This window comes from Aythya marila (assembly GCF_965140915.1).
Source record: "Aythya marila genome assembly, chromosome: 5".
Classification (NCBI taxonomy): domain Eukaryota; kingdom Metazoa; phylum Chordata; class Aves; order Anseriformes; family Anatidae; genus Aythya; species Aythya marila.
In genome coordinates this window covers 35,542,889-35,563,313 of record NC_139046.1, presented here as the reverse complement: position 1 = coordinate 35,563,313, position 20,425 = coordinate 35,542,889, and the positions used below count along the sequence as shown (strand labels likewise).

The 20,425-nt window shown below is 37.9% G+C and overlaps 1 protein-coding gene across 6 annotated transcripts in view; it reads left to right on the top strand.

Annotated features, from left to right (window-relative positions):
• Positions 1–20,425, top strand: part of SIPA1L1 (signal induced proliferation associated 1 like 1) — a 202,399-nt gene that overhangs the window by 123,236 nt on the left and 58,738 nt on the right. For all 6 annotated transcript variants that reach the window (XM_082760693.1, XM_082760690.1, XM_082760692.1 and 3 more), the window contains 3 exons: positions 8,726–10,547; positions 16,609–16,739; positions 17,374–17,562. In XM_082760693.1, coding sequence (XP_082616819.1) covers positions 9,050–10,547; positions 16,609–16,739; positions 17,374–17,562 — 1,818 coding nt within the window. In that variant the 5' untranslated portion in view covers positions 8,726–9,049. The remainder of the gene's footprint in view (positions 1–8,725; positions 10,548–16,608; positions 16,740–17,373; positions 17,563–20,425) is intronic.

Below are 20,425 nucleotides of genomic sequence, written 5' to 3'. Positions count from 1 at the left end.
ATCAACCTGCCTTTTTTGAGAAGAGTTCTACCTACTTCTGGAGCAGAGAAGCATTGAATTCCCATGTTTGCAGGCTCTGATGCTGCTGTTCAAATAAAGAGGTTCTGATGCTTGCAGTTGCAGTTTTTAAGGCTTCAAGGTAGGTCAGTTAAATCAGAGCCTTGAAAAAAGCGTGGAGGCAGGTGGCGGAAAGAAGCAAGCAGGTTCATTTCTGGTGTTGAAGGGTCTTTAATTTTGAGCTGAGAGGCTGCCAGCCCCAAGCTGATGAATGTGTTTGGACACGGCAGCCCAGGTGCAGGAGCCAACCTGTCATGTCTTGAGGAAGCTGCAGGGTACAAGGGCAATAGGTTGTCAGCCACTGTGGCAGCCTGGATGTGTAGCCAGGAGTTTGCAGGAGTAAGTAAACCCCTGGGAGTTCCTCTTTTGTTACAGTCTCAAAGCCAGTTGTTTTTTAGAAACGTAAATAAATAAAATCATCAAACACCACTGTGAATTTAGTATGTGAACAGTGGAATATTTGACAATAGATTTAACTTATAGCATAGCTGGAGAAAGTGATTCAGGTTTTGGTTTGTGAGAAATGTACAGTGCTTTTTTTTTTTTTTTGACATTTTGGTCAGAAGCTGAAGCATGCTTGCTAGGCTCACGTGATCCAGAAGGGTAACGTGCCTGCATTGTAACATGCTTAGAGCACAAAATGACTCTGCTACACTTATTTCACTGATAAAACTTAAATGTTGCAACTAAATTTATAAGTCAGGGTAAAAATGATTTTTTAGGTACTAAAATTGTGCAATAAATGGAATTTTCTTTGATTATGGACGTAACATCAGGGATTTCTTGTAAATTCTACAAAATCTACAAGAATGCATATGTTATAATAAACAAGTCCAAAAGACATGGTAGTTCATCACTGTGTGACAAATGTTGAGGTTGGCCCTCCCTTCACACAGGGAATTAGATCAGAGAGCCTCTGGAGGTCCCTGCCCACATAACTGCATTTGGGATCCCCAGAAGGGAATGGAAGACAGCCCTCCCCACCCCCCCCTTCTCCCTCTGCCCCCAAACCAAAGCCTTCAGTGGTGTTGAATTTCGCCCTGAATGAGTCAGGAAATGAGATGGTGATATTAAATAGATGCCATCCAATTTTATTTCACTCCCATAACCTTCTCTTGCCCCGATCCCAGCACATCTCAGTCCTGCCTTTTATACTCCTGTTTTCAAATTGCTCTGCTTCCTTCTCCCGCTGCACTAGTGGGGGGATAGCAGGGAGCTCAGGACTAATTCCTCTGCTCCTGGGTTCTGCAGCAGCACCTCGAAATCAGGAGCAGTGGTTGCAGGAAGATGTTCAGGAATGTGTCTGAATATGAAATGCTCTCAAGGTGCTTTAAAGGTGCTTATTACGGAGGTTGTCAGAAATAAAGTCTGTTAATTTCAGGTAAAATTTAACTTTCACTTCTGAACAGTTGCTTTTGTTTCTTCCTTATAAACATGACTAAAATCAATCAACCTAAAGAGAAACAGCAGTCCATGGAGATTTGGGAGCTTGACAACTTCTCATGAAGACAGCAGAACAGTTCCCCGAGGTTCTGTTGCCAAACTGTGAGTCTGGGGAGAAGCAACTGCAGTGATAAAGGAGGAGTGGTGAAAGGAAAAAAAAAAAAAAGTGTAAACACTAGTTAAATTTTATACACACACATATATATAGATATGTGTGTATATATATATATGTATATATATATATATATAGTTTTTGTAAATGCTATTACTAAGTTAATGATAGACTCAGTCTAGCACCTGCCATAGAAAAATACAGCTGTAAGGGTTGCTCTCAGGGCTGCTGGGAAGCTTTGAGGCAGTAGGCTAACAGCGTCTTTCTCCTTATTCCCAGCTGAGGTCTTTTGCTCAGCTCTGATGCCTGTGGGATGTCTCGGGGTTGATGTCTTGGGAGACGGCTGGCTTCCAGCACTAGCAAGCCAAGTTTGCCCCGCAGGAATGCAGCCAGTGGTGCAGCTCAGAGACCACAGGCTAAGCTGCAGCTTTATTTTGGTAATGAAGTTATGCCGGAAACAAACTTGTGGCCGGGCTGGAGGAGGAGGGAAGTCATTGCTGCTTCTGTAGTGTGTCTGTATGAGCAAGGACGCAAACCTCAGGGAAGCGCATCCGCAGCGCTTACCGTAATGTGTAACTATCACAGCGAACCGGCCTTACGAAATGCAGCACTGATGCAAGTATCAGCCCCTTTCCTTTTGGGGTTTGGTTCTTGTTCTATTTTTGCCGGTTTTGGTCTGTGACTATTCATAGGTCACAGTCTTGTAGTGTCACAAGTTAGTCATTAACCTGGGTACTTCACAGACAAGGAACTTGTTACAAGAGTCCACACACCAGAGTGGGTTTTCTTCTTTGCTTTTTCTTTTCTTTGGAACCACTACCAAAGGATGCAATATATCCAACATCAAGAAGCTAGAAGAGAAACATCTATTTAAAACAGAAAGTGTGGGGGAGGTGTGGGGGTGTCAGTGGAACCCTCCTTTATCATTGCTAAAAATTCTCCTTCTTAAGAAGTTGGTACGTGGGAGCTAGAATATTTTGCTATCGTGTTTTGGCTCTGGTTTAGAGTTGTTTCCTAGAGAGCAAGCAATGGTGTCAAAAATAAACTGTTGCTGTTAACTATCTCATTCCAGGAATAGAATACAGTAAGAGTTGTCAGCATCTATTTTTTCATCTCTCATAAATTACCGTCTAGTAAAGAGATTCTGCTTTTACTTTAACTACGTGCATGACGCTGGTACTGAAATGGAACACGAGTGTTGCAAGAGGAATGACCGCATGCCGTGTGCGCTTTCTCTCTGTCTCAATGAAAAGGATGTTTTGAAGGGTGTGCCTAAGTAGGGGTTATTTCTACTCTTGAGTTTTGTGATATCTTCTTGATAAATGGTTACAAAATGAAAACAGAGGACACAATTCTGGCTTGAGATATTCTGGTGTTTACATTGAGAATCATGGAAGAATGAGTGGGAGACTGAGCAAAATGGGCTGAAGTGTGCAGGTAGGGGTTTACTATCTCCTGCATTCCTATGCTTGTCTCAATTTGATAGCTTTTGTTATATCTCATTTACCATCCTGTTATGTCATGAGCACTTTACCACTGACTGAAAGTGAGCGTGATTATTGAGAGCAGCTTCCTCTCCTGCAGAGAGGCAAGCTGGCTCTGTGTGCTCTGGGCTGACCAGTGGTTTGTGACCACGGTTCATGTGGCCTGAAATCTGAGCTAGCAAACACTGCTGAGTGCCACAGCATTTTTAGCTCAGCCCTGGCACAGCGTGTCCTCCAGCTGTTTCACAGCATGGAGAGCATGCTTGCATTTGCCTGCAGAAGGCATCCTGCAAGGCTGCAGAAACTGGCAATAGTGCATGTTCAGTAATTTCAGATGAATTACTGTGATGTCTTAAAAATCAATGTAACCTTGTGGAAGTTCATGTATTTTAGCGTGAGCTACTTCAGCAGAGAATGGGGTTAAGGATGAAGCACTGCTGAAGCTCGGCGTATCAGTGCAGGTGATCCTTCTGTATACGGCAACAGATGGCACTCAGTCTCATGAGAATAGAGGTGTTCTTCCTAGGGTCACGGAACAATGGCATGTTCAGAGAAAAGGGCAGAAATATAGATTTGTTTGCATGTAGATCACTGGCAAATTTTGTAGATAACATAAATGCAGGGCTGGGGAGAGGCTACCTTGTTTTGGAGGGGAATGAAAAGCTGGAAAGATCTACCATTCTGCGCAAATCTGACAATTGTCACAAATTCAGTTAACACAAAACCAACAGCTTCTCCTAGTGTAACAGAAATAAAACTGGTAAGTTAATGAAATAGCAAACACTTTTCTTCAAATAGCCTTTCAGTTAGTAAAAACAGCCTCTGAAAGATGAACCTTTTAACTTTGCTTTAGTTATAATGATGAAGGTAATTCTGGGAAGAAAAGGACCAGGTTAATTATAGCCAACCACATAAAGCCAAATGTTTTTAAAGATTAAATTGAATTTTTCTCCTCTGAGAAATTCATTTTATGAAATTAGATGTTATTTTGTACATATAATAGCTTAATTGGCTGATAAATGAATATTTTCCTCCTAGGATTTGATCTGTGTTATAATTCAGCTAAGAATTTGTGACACAAATAGATAAAGCTTTTGTATATAAAATACTTCTCACTGCTCTCAGTTATTTTTTCTGATTTCAAAGGAGCTGCTTCTTTTAATCTTTTATGGCAATGCCAGTGCTTTTCCCAGTAGAAGTTAACAAGGGTTACTGCCAGTAACTCATCTGCGTTGCACTGAGTTTCCTCAGCTGGCTAAATTTCAGTAAACCCTGTGGAATAGAGATGATTTCATTTACATTTTCCAAAGCTGCTTGCTGCAAAATGCTATTCTGAGCTCCTCATCCTACAGTTTTCAGTATTTTAGAATAACCCTGAAAGTGCTGCATTTACCATCATCTATTACATTTTACTATTTTGATGGGTGTGTGTGTGTACGTTGAGAGAGATTGGAGCCTTGGCAAAAGCGAGACTTTTCTAGGGTCTGAAAACTGATGCCCTCATTTCCAAATTTTTAATTATAAAATGACACTTCTTAATGAGGGCTGATGGTGAAATATGAAGTCTTTCCTCTGGAACATTATGAATCATAAATAATTGGGTACCCGCAAATCAATCACTGTCAGCATCAGAGTGTTACAGTCATTAGCATCTGTGATCCAACAATCTGAAGTCCCAGCAGGTACCAGAGTAACTATGAGATTGCTTCAAGTAAGGCTTGGTTGTGGGTAAAATCACTACTTGCTTTGTAAGGAAAAAGACCTTGGTCCCACATCAACTAAATCTAGGAAATACTGTGGTAGAAGGTCTCTGAATTGATGCATCAGGCTTGATCTCCATTTTTCTATTCATCTTGGCAAGTATGTTTTGGATTATTGTATTTTGTTGCCTGAATCCAAGATACTGACTAGTGCTGTATTTGTGTATGTTTGTGGTTTTACTATCCCAAGCTAAGTTCAGTTTCTTTTTAATGAAGTGCTTTTATCTGTTTCTTTGTAATTCAGAGGCCTTTGGATGAAATCTTGCCTGATACGTCATCTTAATTTTCCTGGTGACTAATTGCAGTCATGAAGAAAAGCAAACCATGATCTCTTGATCACCTGCCTTTTAAAAATGATGTAGGATTGAAAAAATCTTCTGGGATTCATCTCCAAACTCTAAGTTGATCAGAACGGGCTGCTGTTGTATATACAGCCAGAACTTCAGTTTTGGAGGAGGGAGCAAAATAACAAAAGAGGTGTAAACAGAAAAGGAAAGAATGAAAATGTGTTTCTTTGCAGCTCGTTGGGAGTTGAAAATAGATGTAAAATCCTCTTTTTCCTAAGAAGTGCTGGCTATATTTTGTCCTAAGGATTTGAGATCCATTTTGAACAGATCCTTGGCCTGCTTTATTAAATGCAATCTGATAAGCAGATTATTGGCTTTCCAAGCTTGTTCTCATAAGTGTTTTTCTTAATTTATATAATCAGTAATGCGTTTTACTGTACTGCATTATGTATTTTTTTGCATATGGTTTTCATTTGTCTTTTAATATGTAGCTGCTCATCTGAGTATTTTGTTGGCTCCCTCACTGAGTTCAGATGAATTGGAGAGGCATGTGTATTTTCATGGTTATGTTAGCTTGCCCTTACCATAGCCTGTGTGAGTAGATATTCATAGCTCTACCTTGAATTAGTATTTTTTCATGTTACATAGTAAGAATAGGAATTACTACTTTCCACAATTACTGCTGTAGTTTGTAGAAGTAGGTGTCATACTGCCTCTCTTGCAGCTGTAACTAATTTTAATAGACGATGTATTTTGTTAGCAGTTCTACTATTTAACTTTCTGCAAGTTTTCTAGTGCATAATATCATCTAGCTACTGGTAACTAGTGGTCATTTAAGTCAAGTGTGATTGATGCAATCTTTGATGCTGTTCTGTTTTGCTAGTAGTGAATGTGAGAAAGTGGCAAAGTACAGATTGCCATTTTTCTTCATTTCCATTTAATCTGTTGTGCAGTGTATCTAAAACATACATTTTAAGAGTCACTGACGTTAAATACAATTGTCTCATTTTGTTTTGGTTGGGGCTAATCAAGGCCAGGTTGGATGGGATTTGGAGCAACCTGGTCTGGTGGGAGGTGTCCCTGCCCATGGCAGGGGGGTTGGAATTAGTTGATCTTTAAGGTCCCTTCCAACCCAAACCATTCTGTGATTCTATGAAATGAAGCCGCTGGTCCCAGAGAAGGCAGCTTGTGGTCATGTAATTAGTGACTGCACCGTATATGCAAAAGGTCAAGAATAAGTTTCACTGAACGCGCACGCGTGTGTGTGTGTGTGTGTATGTATATATATATATATATATATATACATACATATATATATATACATATATACATATATATATACATACATATATACATATATACATATACATATATATATATATATATATATATATATATATATATATATATATATATATATATATATATATATATATATATAAAATTATTTAGAGTAGTTGTCCCTGAAGTTTTTAAAGAAATAAAAATCAGGTTAGGGGAGAAACACCAAAGCTAGTAGCGTTTTTGGTGTTGCTTTGGTTAACACTAACCTCAGAAATTTTTAGAGCTACTGTGTGAACTTCTGCCCTTGAGTTAATGAGAAACTTGTACTGGTGGTAGGTTATCAGTTTCAGCGAGGACCAGGATTGGAGGGGTGATGTATACCTTGCTTTCACAGATACCAATAATTGAAGAGGAATGGTGGGGGACAGAAATCTTACTTCATCACAGGCAGTGGAGAGGAGCGTGTGGTGGCTGACAGTTTTTGCCTTTTCTGTTCTGCCTGTTCTGCCCTCAGTTTGGTTCTTCCTTCACTCTTTCTTGTAGCCTGTCTTCTTCCTGCCCTATGTTTTCATTCACGTTTCCTTCCATTCTCCCTATATAGGCAAGTCTATATGGCCCTTTAGGAAGGACTATGCAGTGTTCCCTTATTGTAGAGCTTATTGTATAAACATAATTTGATCTGGCATAGGCAGAGCACTGGGTTATGTGCAGGTGTGCAGTGTTTGCACTTTTTCGTCCTTGATCTGATTTGTGCATGAAGTTTCATCAGCTTGATTACTTCTTAGGCTGAATAGTGTTTGAAATTTGTAGGGAGTTTAAGATTGCTGTAGTTTAAAATTCAGTAGTGTTGCAATGGCTACATGGATAGACAGCCTTTCTAAAGTTATTCAAATTATTTGGGTAGAAGAAAGAACTATTGTTTCAGCAGTCATTGTAGCAGAATTACAAGGAGAGTAACTGCATTTATGTAAATGGCTGTACAAATCCAATAATACCATAGATCACTTGTTCTTATATGTGATGCAGTCAGCCTGCATTTTAAGTATTTCTTATGTGTTCAGCTTTATATAAATAGCAGCTGCTATTTCAAAGCAGTGCAGTTTATAGGCGAGTGAAGTTAAAACATGCTGCCTTTGGAGGCAGAAAGTGCCCTGGCTTGGTAGTTTTCATTGCTGTGGAGCACAGTACAGTAGTTTTGAGAAGAGACTGCAGAAAACACTAGTTTCCGTAGAAACATCAGCAAGCCTTGATTTGTAGACAATACTGTACTGTCAGCACACTGCTGGTTCAGCAGCATCTCTACATGTTTGGCAAATATTGAAAGGCCACATTTTGTGAAATTGGTTTAGCCTTTGAAAATTATTAACTTCCTTGTGTTAAAGGATGTGCAGCGATGCAAGATTTTATCTTGACAATATCACGCTTTTGTCTTCTACTGGCAAGGGCATATTTGTGGATTTTTTATTTTCTATTTTTAGCTCCTCAAAGGATAGTATAATGCTTTGTAATCACTTTCGTACTGATGAGGTATGGGAAAGCATTTAACTTCAATGGCCTTGTGAAGCTGGATTGATTATATGGGATCTGTGGCAAACACTATTTTGTTAGCTGGGGAAATAAAAGAAGCTTTTCATATCAAGTTATTTGAAAGTATGTGTTTCTATTTAGCTTTAGTCATTATATACATTGTGAAATCTGGGCAGAGAATACATGCTTTCTGGACTATCCAGATAATCTGCAAATAAGGCTGTGCAAAATGCAGAATAAATGTTGACAGCCATTCTTTCTATTGTCATCTTCTTGGTAATTAGCTTCCTTCCTTTTTTTTTGTTAGCATATCATAGTTATTTACATTAACAAAAAAAATGAATAGGCTTTGTTACTAGCTAATTGCAGCCAAGGATGTATGACTTGCAAATGGTAATTTTGTGTATAAACTCAAAGGATTCTGGATTCCTCATCTGGCTCACCTATAGATTCTACAGGAAATGGATGCTGTACGTGTTCTTCAGCTGAGGAAATGAGCTCTCTACTTGGCTTTGTACAACTCTCTCCTAACCCAACTAAAATACTGCTAATCAGTTCATAAGGAAAAGTCTGTATTTAGTCATGGAATCCAAATGCAAGAGTGGTGGTTTTTTGTTTGCTTCTGAAGACAAACCAGCAGTATCTAGATAACTTTTTACCACCATGTCTGTTATAAGTCTTAATTCTGTTTAATAATTACTCTCATATCTTCAGTTATGAAAAAAGTTACATATAAATTAATTCTTTTATCTCCCTCTTGCTCTGTTCTAGGCTTAAAAGAAGCATAAACGATTGGATTACCACTCTGACGTTTTGGAGCACAAGTGATGTTGAAACAATTCGAATGTATTTGGAGCATGGCTATTTCTTAAGATGCAGACGTTAAAGGAAGTCACTGCTTTCCAAAACCTACTGAATATCTGCATTTTCTAGACACTCTGCATTCAACTGTGTCCTTAAATGTCCATGGTTAAGATCTCATGCAACCATTTTATATTTTGGAGACTATTCTCCAAAAGAGAACTGTGCGTTTAAAAAGCAGAAATGACTGTATTTTCTTTTGGAACTTACTAAAGTTGAACATACTAAAAGATCATGACCAGCTTGAAGCGGTCCCAGACCGAAAGGGCTGTTGCCACTGGAGTGTCAGTTGGAACAGATGGCACCTCAAAAGTCCACTCGGATGACTTCTACATGAGGCGCTTTAGGTCGCAGAACGGCAGCCTAGGATCTGCAGTCATGGCTCCAGTTGGACCTCCTCGCAATGAAAGTTCCCATCATATTACCTCTACTCCTGGAGTCCCTAAAATGGGGGTCAGGGCAAGGATTGCCGATTGGCCCCCAAGGAAGGAGAACATCAAGGAAACGAGCAGATCTAGTCAAGATATTGAAACAGCAAGTTGTCTTGACAGCATGTCTTCTAAAAGCAGTCCTGGGAGTCAGGGAAGCTCTGTTAACCTGAATGCTAGCGATTCTGTCATGTTAAAGAGCATCCAGAACACACTTAAAAGCAAGACCAGACAATCTGAGAATCTAGACTCCAGGTTTCTTACACCTGATGGCTATCCCAGTTCCCCAAGGAAAGCTCTTCGCAGAATAAGGCAGCGCAGCAACAGCGACATTACCATAAGTGAGCTTGATGTAGATAGTTTTGATGAATGTATTTCACCCACTTTTAAATCTGGACCATCTCTGCACAGGGAGTATGGCAGCACGTCTTCAATAGATAAGCAGGGAACTTCAGGGGAAAGTTTTTTTGACTTACTAAAGGGCTATAAAGATGAAAAGTCTGATCAGAGAAGCCCAGGCACAACTAAGCTCAGTGAACTTCTGATTGCCAGTGGAAGCAAGGGTTCGGGTTTCTCTCTAGATGTGATAGATGGCCCTATTACTCAAAGGGAGAACCTGAGACTCTTTAAGGAAAGAGAGAAACCACTCAAGAGACGCTCAAAATCAGAGACAGGAGATTCATCCATTTTTCGTAAGCTGCGTAATGCCAAAGGTGAAGGGGAGCTTGGGAAGTCTTCAGATCTTGAAGATAACAGGTCAGAAGATAGTGTCAAGCCTTGGACTTGTCCGAAGTGCTTTGCTCATTATGATGTACAGAGTATTTTATTTGATTTAAATGAAGCAGCAATCAACAGGCATAATGTTATTAAAAGAAGGAACACAACAACAGGAGCATCTGCTGCTGCTGTAGCATCGCTTGTCTCTGGACCCTTGTCCCATTCTGCGAGTTTCAATTCTCCAATGGGCAGCACTGAAGACCTGAACTCAAAAGGAAGTCTCAATATGGACCAGGGGGATGATAAAAGCAATGAACTTGTGATGAGCTGTCCTTATTTTCGTAATGAGATTGGTGGGGAAGGGGAGAGGAAGATCAGCCTTTCCAAATCTAATTCAGGTTCCTTCAGTGGATGTGAAAGTGCCTCGTTTGAGTCAACTCTGAGTTCTCATTGCACGAATGCTGGAGTAGCAGTTCTAGAAGTTCCCAAGGAGAATCTGATTTTACATCTAGACAGAGTGAAAAGATACATTGTTGAACACGTAGACCTTGGTGCATATTATTATCGAAAATTCTTCTATCAGAAAGGTAAGTAAATTATGGCTCTCCTTGTGTTGTGTTAATGATGAGGTTTAAACTGATGTTAACGACAACGTTGTGTTAACCAACATATAAAGTTCAGCTGATGTTTAAGAGTAATACTTGCATAAAGGATATTTTTTAATCATCAGTGCTTAAATATGGTGTGTTTTATCAATTTGCTCCTTTAATCTGTACATGCTGTGTCTAATTGAATTTATGTACCTGAAAATACAGAATACAATTCTCTGGTCACATCATTCTATTGACACCAGGGAATATCATTTCCTTTGGACATATGCAGGAAAGTTTTTGCTCTATAGAAATGAGCAAAACCCAAACATGATCTAGATACACCCCTCGCCAAATGGTTCTGGCACTGTGAGTTGCAGATCTCGCCATCTGTTTGTTTTGCTCCTGAAAAAGATCAAAAACAATTGCAGAGCAAATTCCCATGAATTTGAAAAAAAAAAAAATAATAATAATTAAAAAAAGTTCTGCTTTGTTGCCTCGTTAATTGTGTCTTCTGATGGACAGAGCTGGTTCAGTGAGTGATGTGACAAATGCCTGTCCCTCAGGTACCAGTGTCCAGGATTGGGTTTCATCTGCTTAGTGAAAGCAGCTCAGCAGAGCTTGTTTCCTGCAGATTAAAGCAACAGGGATGCCTAGTTAAAATAAGTAGATGGTCAGCCCAGAGAAACTTCAGCTCATTAACTGTGGATTACAGCTAATAATCTCATCTCCCCTTTTTCCCTTGCCTCAGAGTATGATCATCTCCTGTCTCTTCTTTCCAGCATCGTCCTTTGGCTGAGTAGCTCTTGTCACGTCCCGTAGTCTCTTCCTACTGCAGTGTTTTAGTGTTTAGAGCCTTTGCTGAATATTTTTTTGGTGCTGGTTCATGTTCTTTGGAGAGAAAACATTTAGGAAAAATGCTGATTAGTTATAAGCCAGATGCACAACATAGGATGAGTTATGTTTGGAGGGGAGAGCCTGAGATTAGAGAGATTTGCCTGTGATTACCATCCCACCTGCCCCCACCCGGAACAACTTGATTCCTTGTCACCCTGGTGAGTTCTGGAGTCAGCAACTAAAGGTGCCTTTGCATGTTCCAGCTGACCTGACTTAACAGCCTTTCAGCACTGAGAGGGAGAAAGAAGGCTTAATTTCCTCCCCCTTGTACCAGTTCTCTCCTTTTCTGCCAACCCAGTAAGGAAGATCAGTTTACTAACCAAGCAGAAGTCTTGCCATAAAGTTGTTTATGTATTGCTTGATTATTTTTCTCCAGTTCTAGTGAGTCAAATCAGCTTTCTTTGCAATCAGAAGTCAGCACCAGGTAAGCAGTGAGAGCAAGCAGTGTAACAGGAGGGAGGTGCGAGTGGGGTTACAGCCTTTAGGCAGCAGCAGTGTGTTAGTTGGGCTTATCCCAGGGGGAAACCACACCCTAATGCTAGTACCATGGCAGTCACCATTATATCTCCATTTCTTTCTAGTAGTAATTAAGATTAATTAGATAAACTCAACATAATCTAATCCTAAGGCTATTTGTGAGGGGTAACCAGATACGATACTGTCAGTGTGTGTATGGGGTGGGACCGGGGGAAGAGGAGGAACTGTGATTTTTGTCAAGCCATAAAACTGTCTTTTAAATGAATTTTAAATTCACTGTGCTTATGTTTGTTCCATAGAGCATGAGCCAGGGGAATTTTTCTTACCAGAGATTTCGTTAAGATAGCTTCTGAAAAAGGCATCCTTCAGAAGCCTTATTAGATAGACCAAATCCCCACAGTTCTAAAAATACCAAAAACATTTTGTTGATCACCCACTATATGATCTTTCCCCAAACAAACCTTAAAATCATCTCAGAGACAGGTTTGTGATAAAAATTCAAGCAGCGTATAAGGAAAAATATCGAGGAAGTCAGTTTAACTGACAGTTTTCTATAACATGAAGGATGTAATGATGCAGAAACTTCTTTATTTGAAGAAAGGTCGTATCTTTATTATGAATATTGCTGACATGAAAAAAGATGGTTTTGGTAGCATCTGCTAGTCAGGTCAATAGGTCTGGGTAATTTGATAGAAATGTATGAAGCAAAAAAATCTGATTCAGCTGTGATAACGTAAAGATCTCAAACTGGAAGCTTACACAGAGCTGGAGAAGTCTTGAAGTAATCCTAGAGTTTGTTTAAAAATAGAAGTGATGATTCAGAGAATTTTCTTTTAACTTGTTTTCATTCCAACTTAAAATAATAAAGCCTGTCATTTGAGACCACATCAACAAACCAGTTGAAAACATTAATGATGCCAGTCAGCGTGATTTCATGAAAAGTAGGTCATGAAAGTGCTTTTATGGGTATGGTCCATTTCAGTTTCTCCCAGGTAATTTAGTGAGATGTTCATGGTGACTTGACTGGAGTCTTTAATTACATGGGCATAATAGGTTATTCTTTACAGTATTGTTACATGGATGTTAGATGCATCTTGTATTTTACAGTGTGCAGAGGAGGGAGCAGGGGTTGGGAGGTGTTGTGAGCAGGAGTATTGCTAACATGGTCCAAACTATTTAAGGTATCTTAATCTAGGTAGTATAAAATATTTGCATGTGGCATTTATGGATGAATTTTATATAACTTCTTTGAATGCTGAAGGCTAAACACTTTATGTAAAGGAAATACTAAAAGGAAAAAAGTCTGACCCTTTACAGAGCAGTGGAAAAGTTATTACTAAAATAATGATGTGGTATGGTGTCCAGACCATGAAGTGTGGTCTAATACTGGTGGTAGCAGCTTAGTGGAGGTTAGAAATCTGGTACAGATAATGGGGATAACAACTTTGTAATGGTAGTCCTCCAGGTTGGCTTCAGCTCCTCTACGTTATATCTAAGCTAGTTATCCAGACTGCCCGTATACCCAGTGGAGAGAAAGTAGAGTCGTCCTAGCTCAACACAAAACTTCATCTAGTCTTGTGTTCTGGCAAAGGCTGGTAACAGATGTTGAAGGAGGAGTGATAGGATTAAGGCAAAGGCAAGTGATACCTCCCAGATGTACTTTCCCAGACCCCAGCAATTTTCAGCTAATGGGTGTCTTCAGCTGGTGCTCATACCACTTGTATCTAGCAGTTTTGGGGCTCACCTTCCAGGTAGTTACCAGTTCAGCCTGTTGCCTATTACCCCATATAAACTTCCCGTACTTAAAATATTCCTACAGGAGGGGAAGCATGCTTTTTTATTATATCTATAACTTGAAATTAAAGACTTCTTTTATCAATAATAAAACCATAGGGATGAACAAACTTGTTTCCATCAACTCCTCTGTATTGTGGTTGGAAAATACAGTGTGTAGCTCTGGAGGAGCAATCTTTTCCCTCAAAATCAAGTGTATTTACTTAGATTTCCTCTGCAACTAACTTAAAAATATCTGCCAGAAAATGTTCATTTTCACATAGGGCCTTTGACTGGAAGCATCTTTTGAATTACATAATAAATATTTAACTTCTTAAAGTATGTATAATCTGTTTCAATGGCAAGGTGCAAACAATGAAATATTTCATTTTGACTTAGAGTTTATAGAATAACTTATGCCTATTGCTAGCTGCCTCCTGAGCATCTTTTAATTAATTTTTCAACAGTAGTTTAAATGACATATTTTTGGGCTTGAAGTATTGCTTTCAGTGTGAAGTTTGTTTGGGGTGGAAGAAAAACCTGTCTTCTGTGCTATGCATGTTTGGCATAAAATTCTTGAATTAGATTGAGAAACAGTCCTATTTTTTAACAATAAAACTCCAAATTTGTTATCTTTAGTTTGTAAATTAAGTTTTGTGCACATAAATCTTGCTGCTAGCTTTCTTGTTAGAGGAAAGAAAATGGTTGGAGCTTGAAATGCAGGCTAGGCTAGTTAGGAAAAAAAAAAGTATGCAGTTGTTGGTGCAGAAAACTCCAGTGTCATTTTTGGACTCGTTCTAGTAGGTATTACCAACTTACCTTTGTTTCCATAACATTTTCTGTTTTGTAAGTAAAGGTACATGTATACAGTACAATGTTTTTAATTCACCAAGCAAGCAGTTTAGGGTGGAGACAGCCAAGGTGGCTCAAGTTTTGGAAGCTGCATATGGTATGCTGCTAGATAGGAACTTGATCTTAGATAGATCGTTAGTGATTGCACTTCTTATGCATTTGTTCTCTCTGCCATAAACTATACATTGAGTTTTAAATATCTTGGAGAAAAACAGGGTGTACTATACTTGATAGAAGAAGAAGAAAAACGAAGGTGCTAATAAGATGTTTTGGATTTTTAAACATCAGATCTATGTGGCATCTACTGTTGGAGAACTGTAAAGATTTCCTTAGGCTTATGTAGATCCTTTAATTTATTCATGATTTCTTCATTTACCACTAATTCAGTCACCCAAAGCTTCTGCCAATATTTACAGGATATTGTACAAGATATAAAAAACAAAACAAAACAAAAATCAATAATTTTTGAATGTTAATTACCTCTGTGCAGAGTATTGACTTTTGAGGAGTTAAAGAGGAATTCAGTAGAAATTACAATCCTGCAGCGTGTCTCTTTGTTCTGTGTCACACAGGCACTGAAACCTTTAAATGGAAAACACTGACTAAAGGCAGGGTAATAAAATGTCAGGTACTGGGGAGTAGTACAGGGGCCCTAGGGGCTTAGGGGTGAACATCTGTGTAAAGACAAGTTTTAGGGCATATGTAGTTTTGCAAGGAGAAAGCACCTACTTGAAAAGCATGGAATATGTTGGAGGAAAGTAAACCAGGAATCAGCAAGTTTGTTTTGTTTAAAAAAAGAAAAAAAAAAGAAAAAAAAAAAAAAAAAAAAACAGAAAAGTGAGGCTCTCAAATTTTGAACGCTGCAAGTGATTATGCATTGCAAAAATGACAGCCATTCACTTGGGAAGGGTGTATTTTGATAGCTATTTTTAGTATTTTTGCAGATGCATTTCTTGATAGTGACATTCAAATATTTTGCACTTTATCCCTGCAGAATACCTCATATCAGAATGCTGTTAAAGTACTAATTCATTTTGGTTGTTTTATGAATAGCACGGAATCTGTCTGTGATGGTACAGGTGGTACAGTTATATTTCCATTCTTGTTATCATTCCACTGAATTTCACATTTCTTCTTTCAAGTGCTGAAATTTCAGATAGCTCTAACTTTCCATTTTTGTGCATGTATAAATTCATTCATATATGCAAACCTGTAGCATATGGAAAGGGATGATATAGGACTTTTTTCTTGTAAGATGGCTTTACTTCAGTTTTTTAGCACTGTTAAATTTGCAGGTATTGTATGTTTAAATTCAGTTGTCACTTGAGATATGTGCAACTTTGTTATGTTGCTGAATTCATGGTGGTGTACCTCTGTCATCAGACAAGATAGCTTATAATGCTCAGAAAGCTCAATAGTAGAGCCTTTAACACAAATGTCTTAAATTGTTGAACTTTAATTTTTGCAAATGTACATTTCTAACATGTTTTGACATAAAATTTGGCTTTATTCCTGTGGTTAAGCAAATGCAATAATGTACCTCAAATAATACACTACTTGGTTAGCAAGCAGTTTCTCCAGGCCTATATCTTCCCCTCTACACAGTCCCCCCAGTTTTTCCACCTTTTAGCATTGAGTAACTTGTGAGACTGTTCTGATACAAAAATAAATAATTAACATCCTTTGTTTGGTACAATTGCCTGCTGTTCACATTTTTAACAGGGGGTGGTGAATTTTTCTCTTCTGTGCGTTTGGCTTCCTGGTTTTTATATTTTAAGGAATGTGAATGAAATGGATTTTACTTTAAAAGCCAGTGTGAGAGGTGTATCCTATTTTAGTCCTGCTTGTGGAAGTACAATGTTGAATTTCAACTTTCTTGAATACACGGAGCTCTTCAGAGAACTGAACAATGAGAATGAAATCTTAGTATGACTGAAGTCATTGATTCTAATGCAATTGGCAGTTTATTTCCAGTATAACAACTAAGCATGAAAATACAGTTGAAATGTGAGAAGTAAGATGGAGTTTTATCTGTTTTGTTTGTTTTTTAATATGCAAGAACACTGGAACTATTTTGGAGCAGATGAGAACCTCGGTCCAGTAGCTGTGAGCATAAGAAGAGAAAAACCAGAGGAAATAAAAGAAAATGGGCCACAGTACAACTACCGGATCATATTCAGAACCAGTGAGGTAAGCAGTTTGTGACTGATAGTAAGAGAAACAGGTAGGGAGCAGGCTAAATTGAGTGGGGGGCAGTGGGGGTTGGAGTTCTTTGGCTTTTCAACATGGATAGATTTGTTTCCTCTGTATATGCAATCCAGCAATCTCCTAACAAAGGTATACCATGTGTTTACATTACGGAGAATACAAGTGAGTATATCAATGAGTAATTCCAGAACCAGTAATACAAAAGGCAACTGTGAAGATCGTTTTGGTTAAAGCTAGAGAAATTTACAGGAGCTATATTAGCTAGAAGCAAGCAAAGAAGGAGAAAATTACTTCCTCCAATTTCATATGTGGAAGTGGTTAGACTTCGAAATGCTCCACAAGAAATAGTACTCCTAATTTTCCCAAGTATTAGTTTTCTATGAAACATAAATCTGTAAAGAATTTTGAATCATTGGAAAAATTCTGATTACTTTCAGCTCTCAGGATGAGTGACACTTTGCATGTTAGTGTCCATTTCACACAACATGAATTACTTGGTGTCTTTAGACTCCATTGAGAATTGGAGAAAAGTACATTTTGCTCCAGCACTGTTGCTAATCAATCTTGTCTCTATGCATAATTCAACATATAAGCTATTTTTGTTCTCTATGCTTAGCTTATGACATTAAGAGGCTCTGTGCTGGAAGATGCTATCCCTTCAACTGCAAAGCATTGCACAGCCAGAGGACTTCCCCTTAAAGAAGTACTCGAGTATGTGGTTCCTGAGCTGAATATCCATTGCCTAAGGCTGGCCTTCAACACTCCTAAAGTCACAGAACAGCTTATGAAGCTGGATGAACAAGGGGTAAGTACAAAGCTGTAGAATGAGACAAATTGTTTTAAACTGTCAGGTTACTCACTGAACTGCAAAAATCCTTTTTAATTTTAATTGACTTCAGTCAGTCTATTAAAATGCCCCCATTTAAATTAAAGCTTGACGTCTATAGGGAGAAAATTGTGTCTTTCCCCCAAGTTTTGCAGTATATTTGCTTTGTATGAAATCAAGCTCACAGCCATAAGTAGTCTAAAGTTTTAGTTTAGTGTTATGGCAATTGTCCATTTTAATTTACTCTAAAAGAGATTCAGTGATTGTTTTTCAAAGCCTGTTGGATAGGGAGTTGTTTTGTTCTGGTTTTCATATTATTATAATGCCAATTGAAATCTCCAAAGTTACTTAATGTTTTGTTGTAAAATACTAATGTGTTATTTGGCACAACCATTACCAGGGTTCTGCCTATAGTTTTTTTTTTCTGTCTTAAACAAGTAACGTCAAAATACTCTCATCCTCTTCATGCAGATGATTTTCAATTAGGTGGTAGTCTCCTGTTCTCTTTCAAAATGGAATTAAGGTTTATTAGCTATATAGCTTAGACTTTACTCATGGACTTTCATTTAGCTAAGTGAATTTTATGATTAAAAACTTTGACAGTGACATTTAACAGCTCTGTTTTGAGTACTGAGATTGTTGGTGTCTTTTCTTCTGGTCTTCTTTGTTGCTTATGATCAGCCTTTTCTGCACAGAATTAAAATCTATGTTACTATTTTTTCTTGCTGTCAGTCTGATGTTGAAACATGGCCATCATAAAATAGAAAAAGATTTAATCATTATCTGCACCACAAGGGGGAGAGTATGGCTGTTCTAAAAAGTGTCAGATCTAAAATATTCAAAGGTCAGGACCTTACAAATATGCCCTTCAAGAACCTCAAATCTAAAAAACGTTGATTAGAAAGTCTTCCCAAGGGGGGAAAAATCTCTCAGAAACTTCTATGTAAATACATAAACTCTGAAATTATTTCTATTAGATATCTAATTAGAAAAGTAATTTAGTATAATTTGGTTCAGAAATCAGTCATGTATTTTTTTTTAAAAATTAAAGATGAAATTATCCTTACTTCAAGTCTTATCTGTCATTAGCAATCTGGAGTATGATATAGTATGTTTTTTATTACTATTTAAACTTTTGAAAATCATTAAGGGCAATTGATAGTTAAAAATGCACTTTCTACATCAAAGTATTTTTCTGTTTTTGTGGTAATGAAACAGTTTGACACTTCTAACAGAAAAAGATAAGCACACTCTGTACTAATTAGAAGCTGCATTTTTTATCAATTCCAAGCTAACACACAAATTTGGGTAACAGCTGTTCCACTAATTAGGTACACAGAGTGTTTATCACTACTTCTTGCTGTGTGTGTCACACTTTCACTACAGCTTAAACAGGTGCCTGTTTGATATAGCAACTAGGAAGTTTTGTAAATTTAAGAGTTAAGACTGTGTAGTGACCTTAGCCTGACTTAGCTGTTAAATTTCACCCAATAACTCCTCCATTGAGACAAATTTGTATCTTCTAATAAAACATATTCATCAGTTTTGATTAAGGTAGGCTGCCTTTTTGTTTTAATATTCAAATGTGGTTTTAAAGCAGTTGGTAGCTTTCATATTTATGAATTTGCACTTATTTCAATTTATTTGCTTTCAGCTTCCAGACTTGATATCTTTCTCGGCTACATCTTAAAAGTCATTTTCATGTGTTTTTTGTATGCAGTCATTAAATCATCTGTTGATCTTGTTTATGATAAACTAAACAGATTGCACTTTTCAAGTCTCTCACTGCAACATATTTTCTCTGAATTTCATATTATTTTTGTCTGAGCTCTGTCTCTTCTAATCTTTCAATTTCTCAAGAACGTAGATATCTGAGCTGCATACAATGTCCAGTATCAGAATGGGAATATGCTGCAAAGACAGGTGGCTCTTCTTGCCCATTGTTTTACTGGTGTTGTATGTCAAGTTGCATGTTCCTTACTTCCCCTTAGATCATTAAAGTCAATGTAACATCTGCTGTTCTGTACATACAGCCCACATTGTTCTCACCTAGCTGTTCTTTCTATTGACTTGATTAAAATGTGTTCATTTGAATGGTTCCACGGTAAAAAGCAATCCAATCATTCTGTTTCTTAGTGGCAGCTTCTTGGCTAATTACCATCTTCATCTTGAATGCAGAGTCCATGATAACTTTAGGTTTACGTCCAAATATGACTTAAAAATTTGGACATCAAGGCAGCTTTACTCCAGTAGAAGTTTATGGTGATTCCTTATTCACAAAAACACTGTGAAATGTCAGTTGGTTTTTAATATAATTCTGTATTTATAATAAAAAAAATTGCTGACTGCTTAAATGCAAGATGTGCTTTCCACTGTCTTTCACAGGGTACTAGACAAATACTGGAAGTGCACTTCTCCCTCATATATAAATAAGTAAATGCTTCTAGATTATTAAAATGAAGCTGCTACTTCGAAAGTTTTACCACAGCATAAATCATCCTTCAACCCCTTCTTTCATTCTAACTTTGAGTTATACACTTTAAGGATGCTAGATTTAGCAGAACGTCGAGATGTAATGGGAACTGTTTCTTTCTCCCACTGGATCTGTTTGTTTTTTTTTGTTGTTGTTGTTTGTTTGTTTGTTTGTTGATTTGGAAATAGCAGGTTGTTGTCTTATGAAACTTTTTTTTTTTTTTGGAAGTTCAGCAAATCGAAAAAGGTATCATACTCTTTGTGTGGTCCTTACTTAGTTCCTCAGGTTGACATTTTCAAAGGTATAAAGGGCAGTTGTTTCATTGCTCCTGGGAGTTGAGGATCCTATTTATGTTTATGCTCTGGAAAA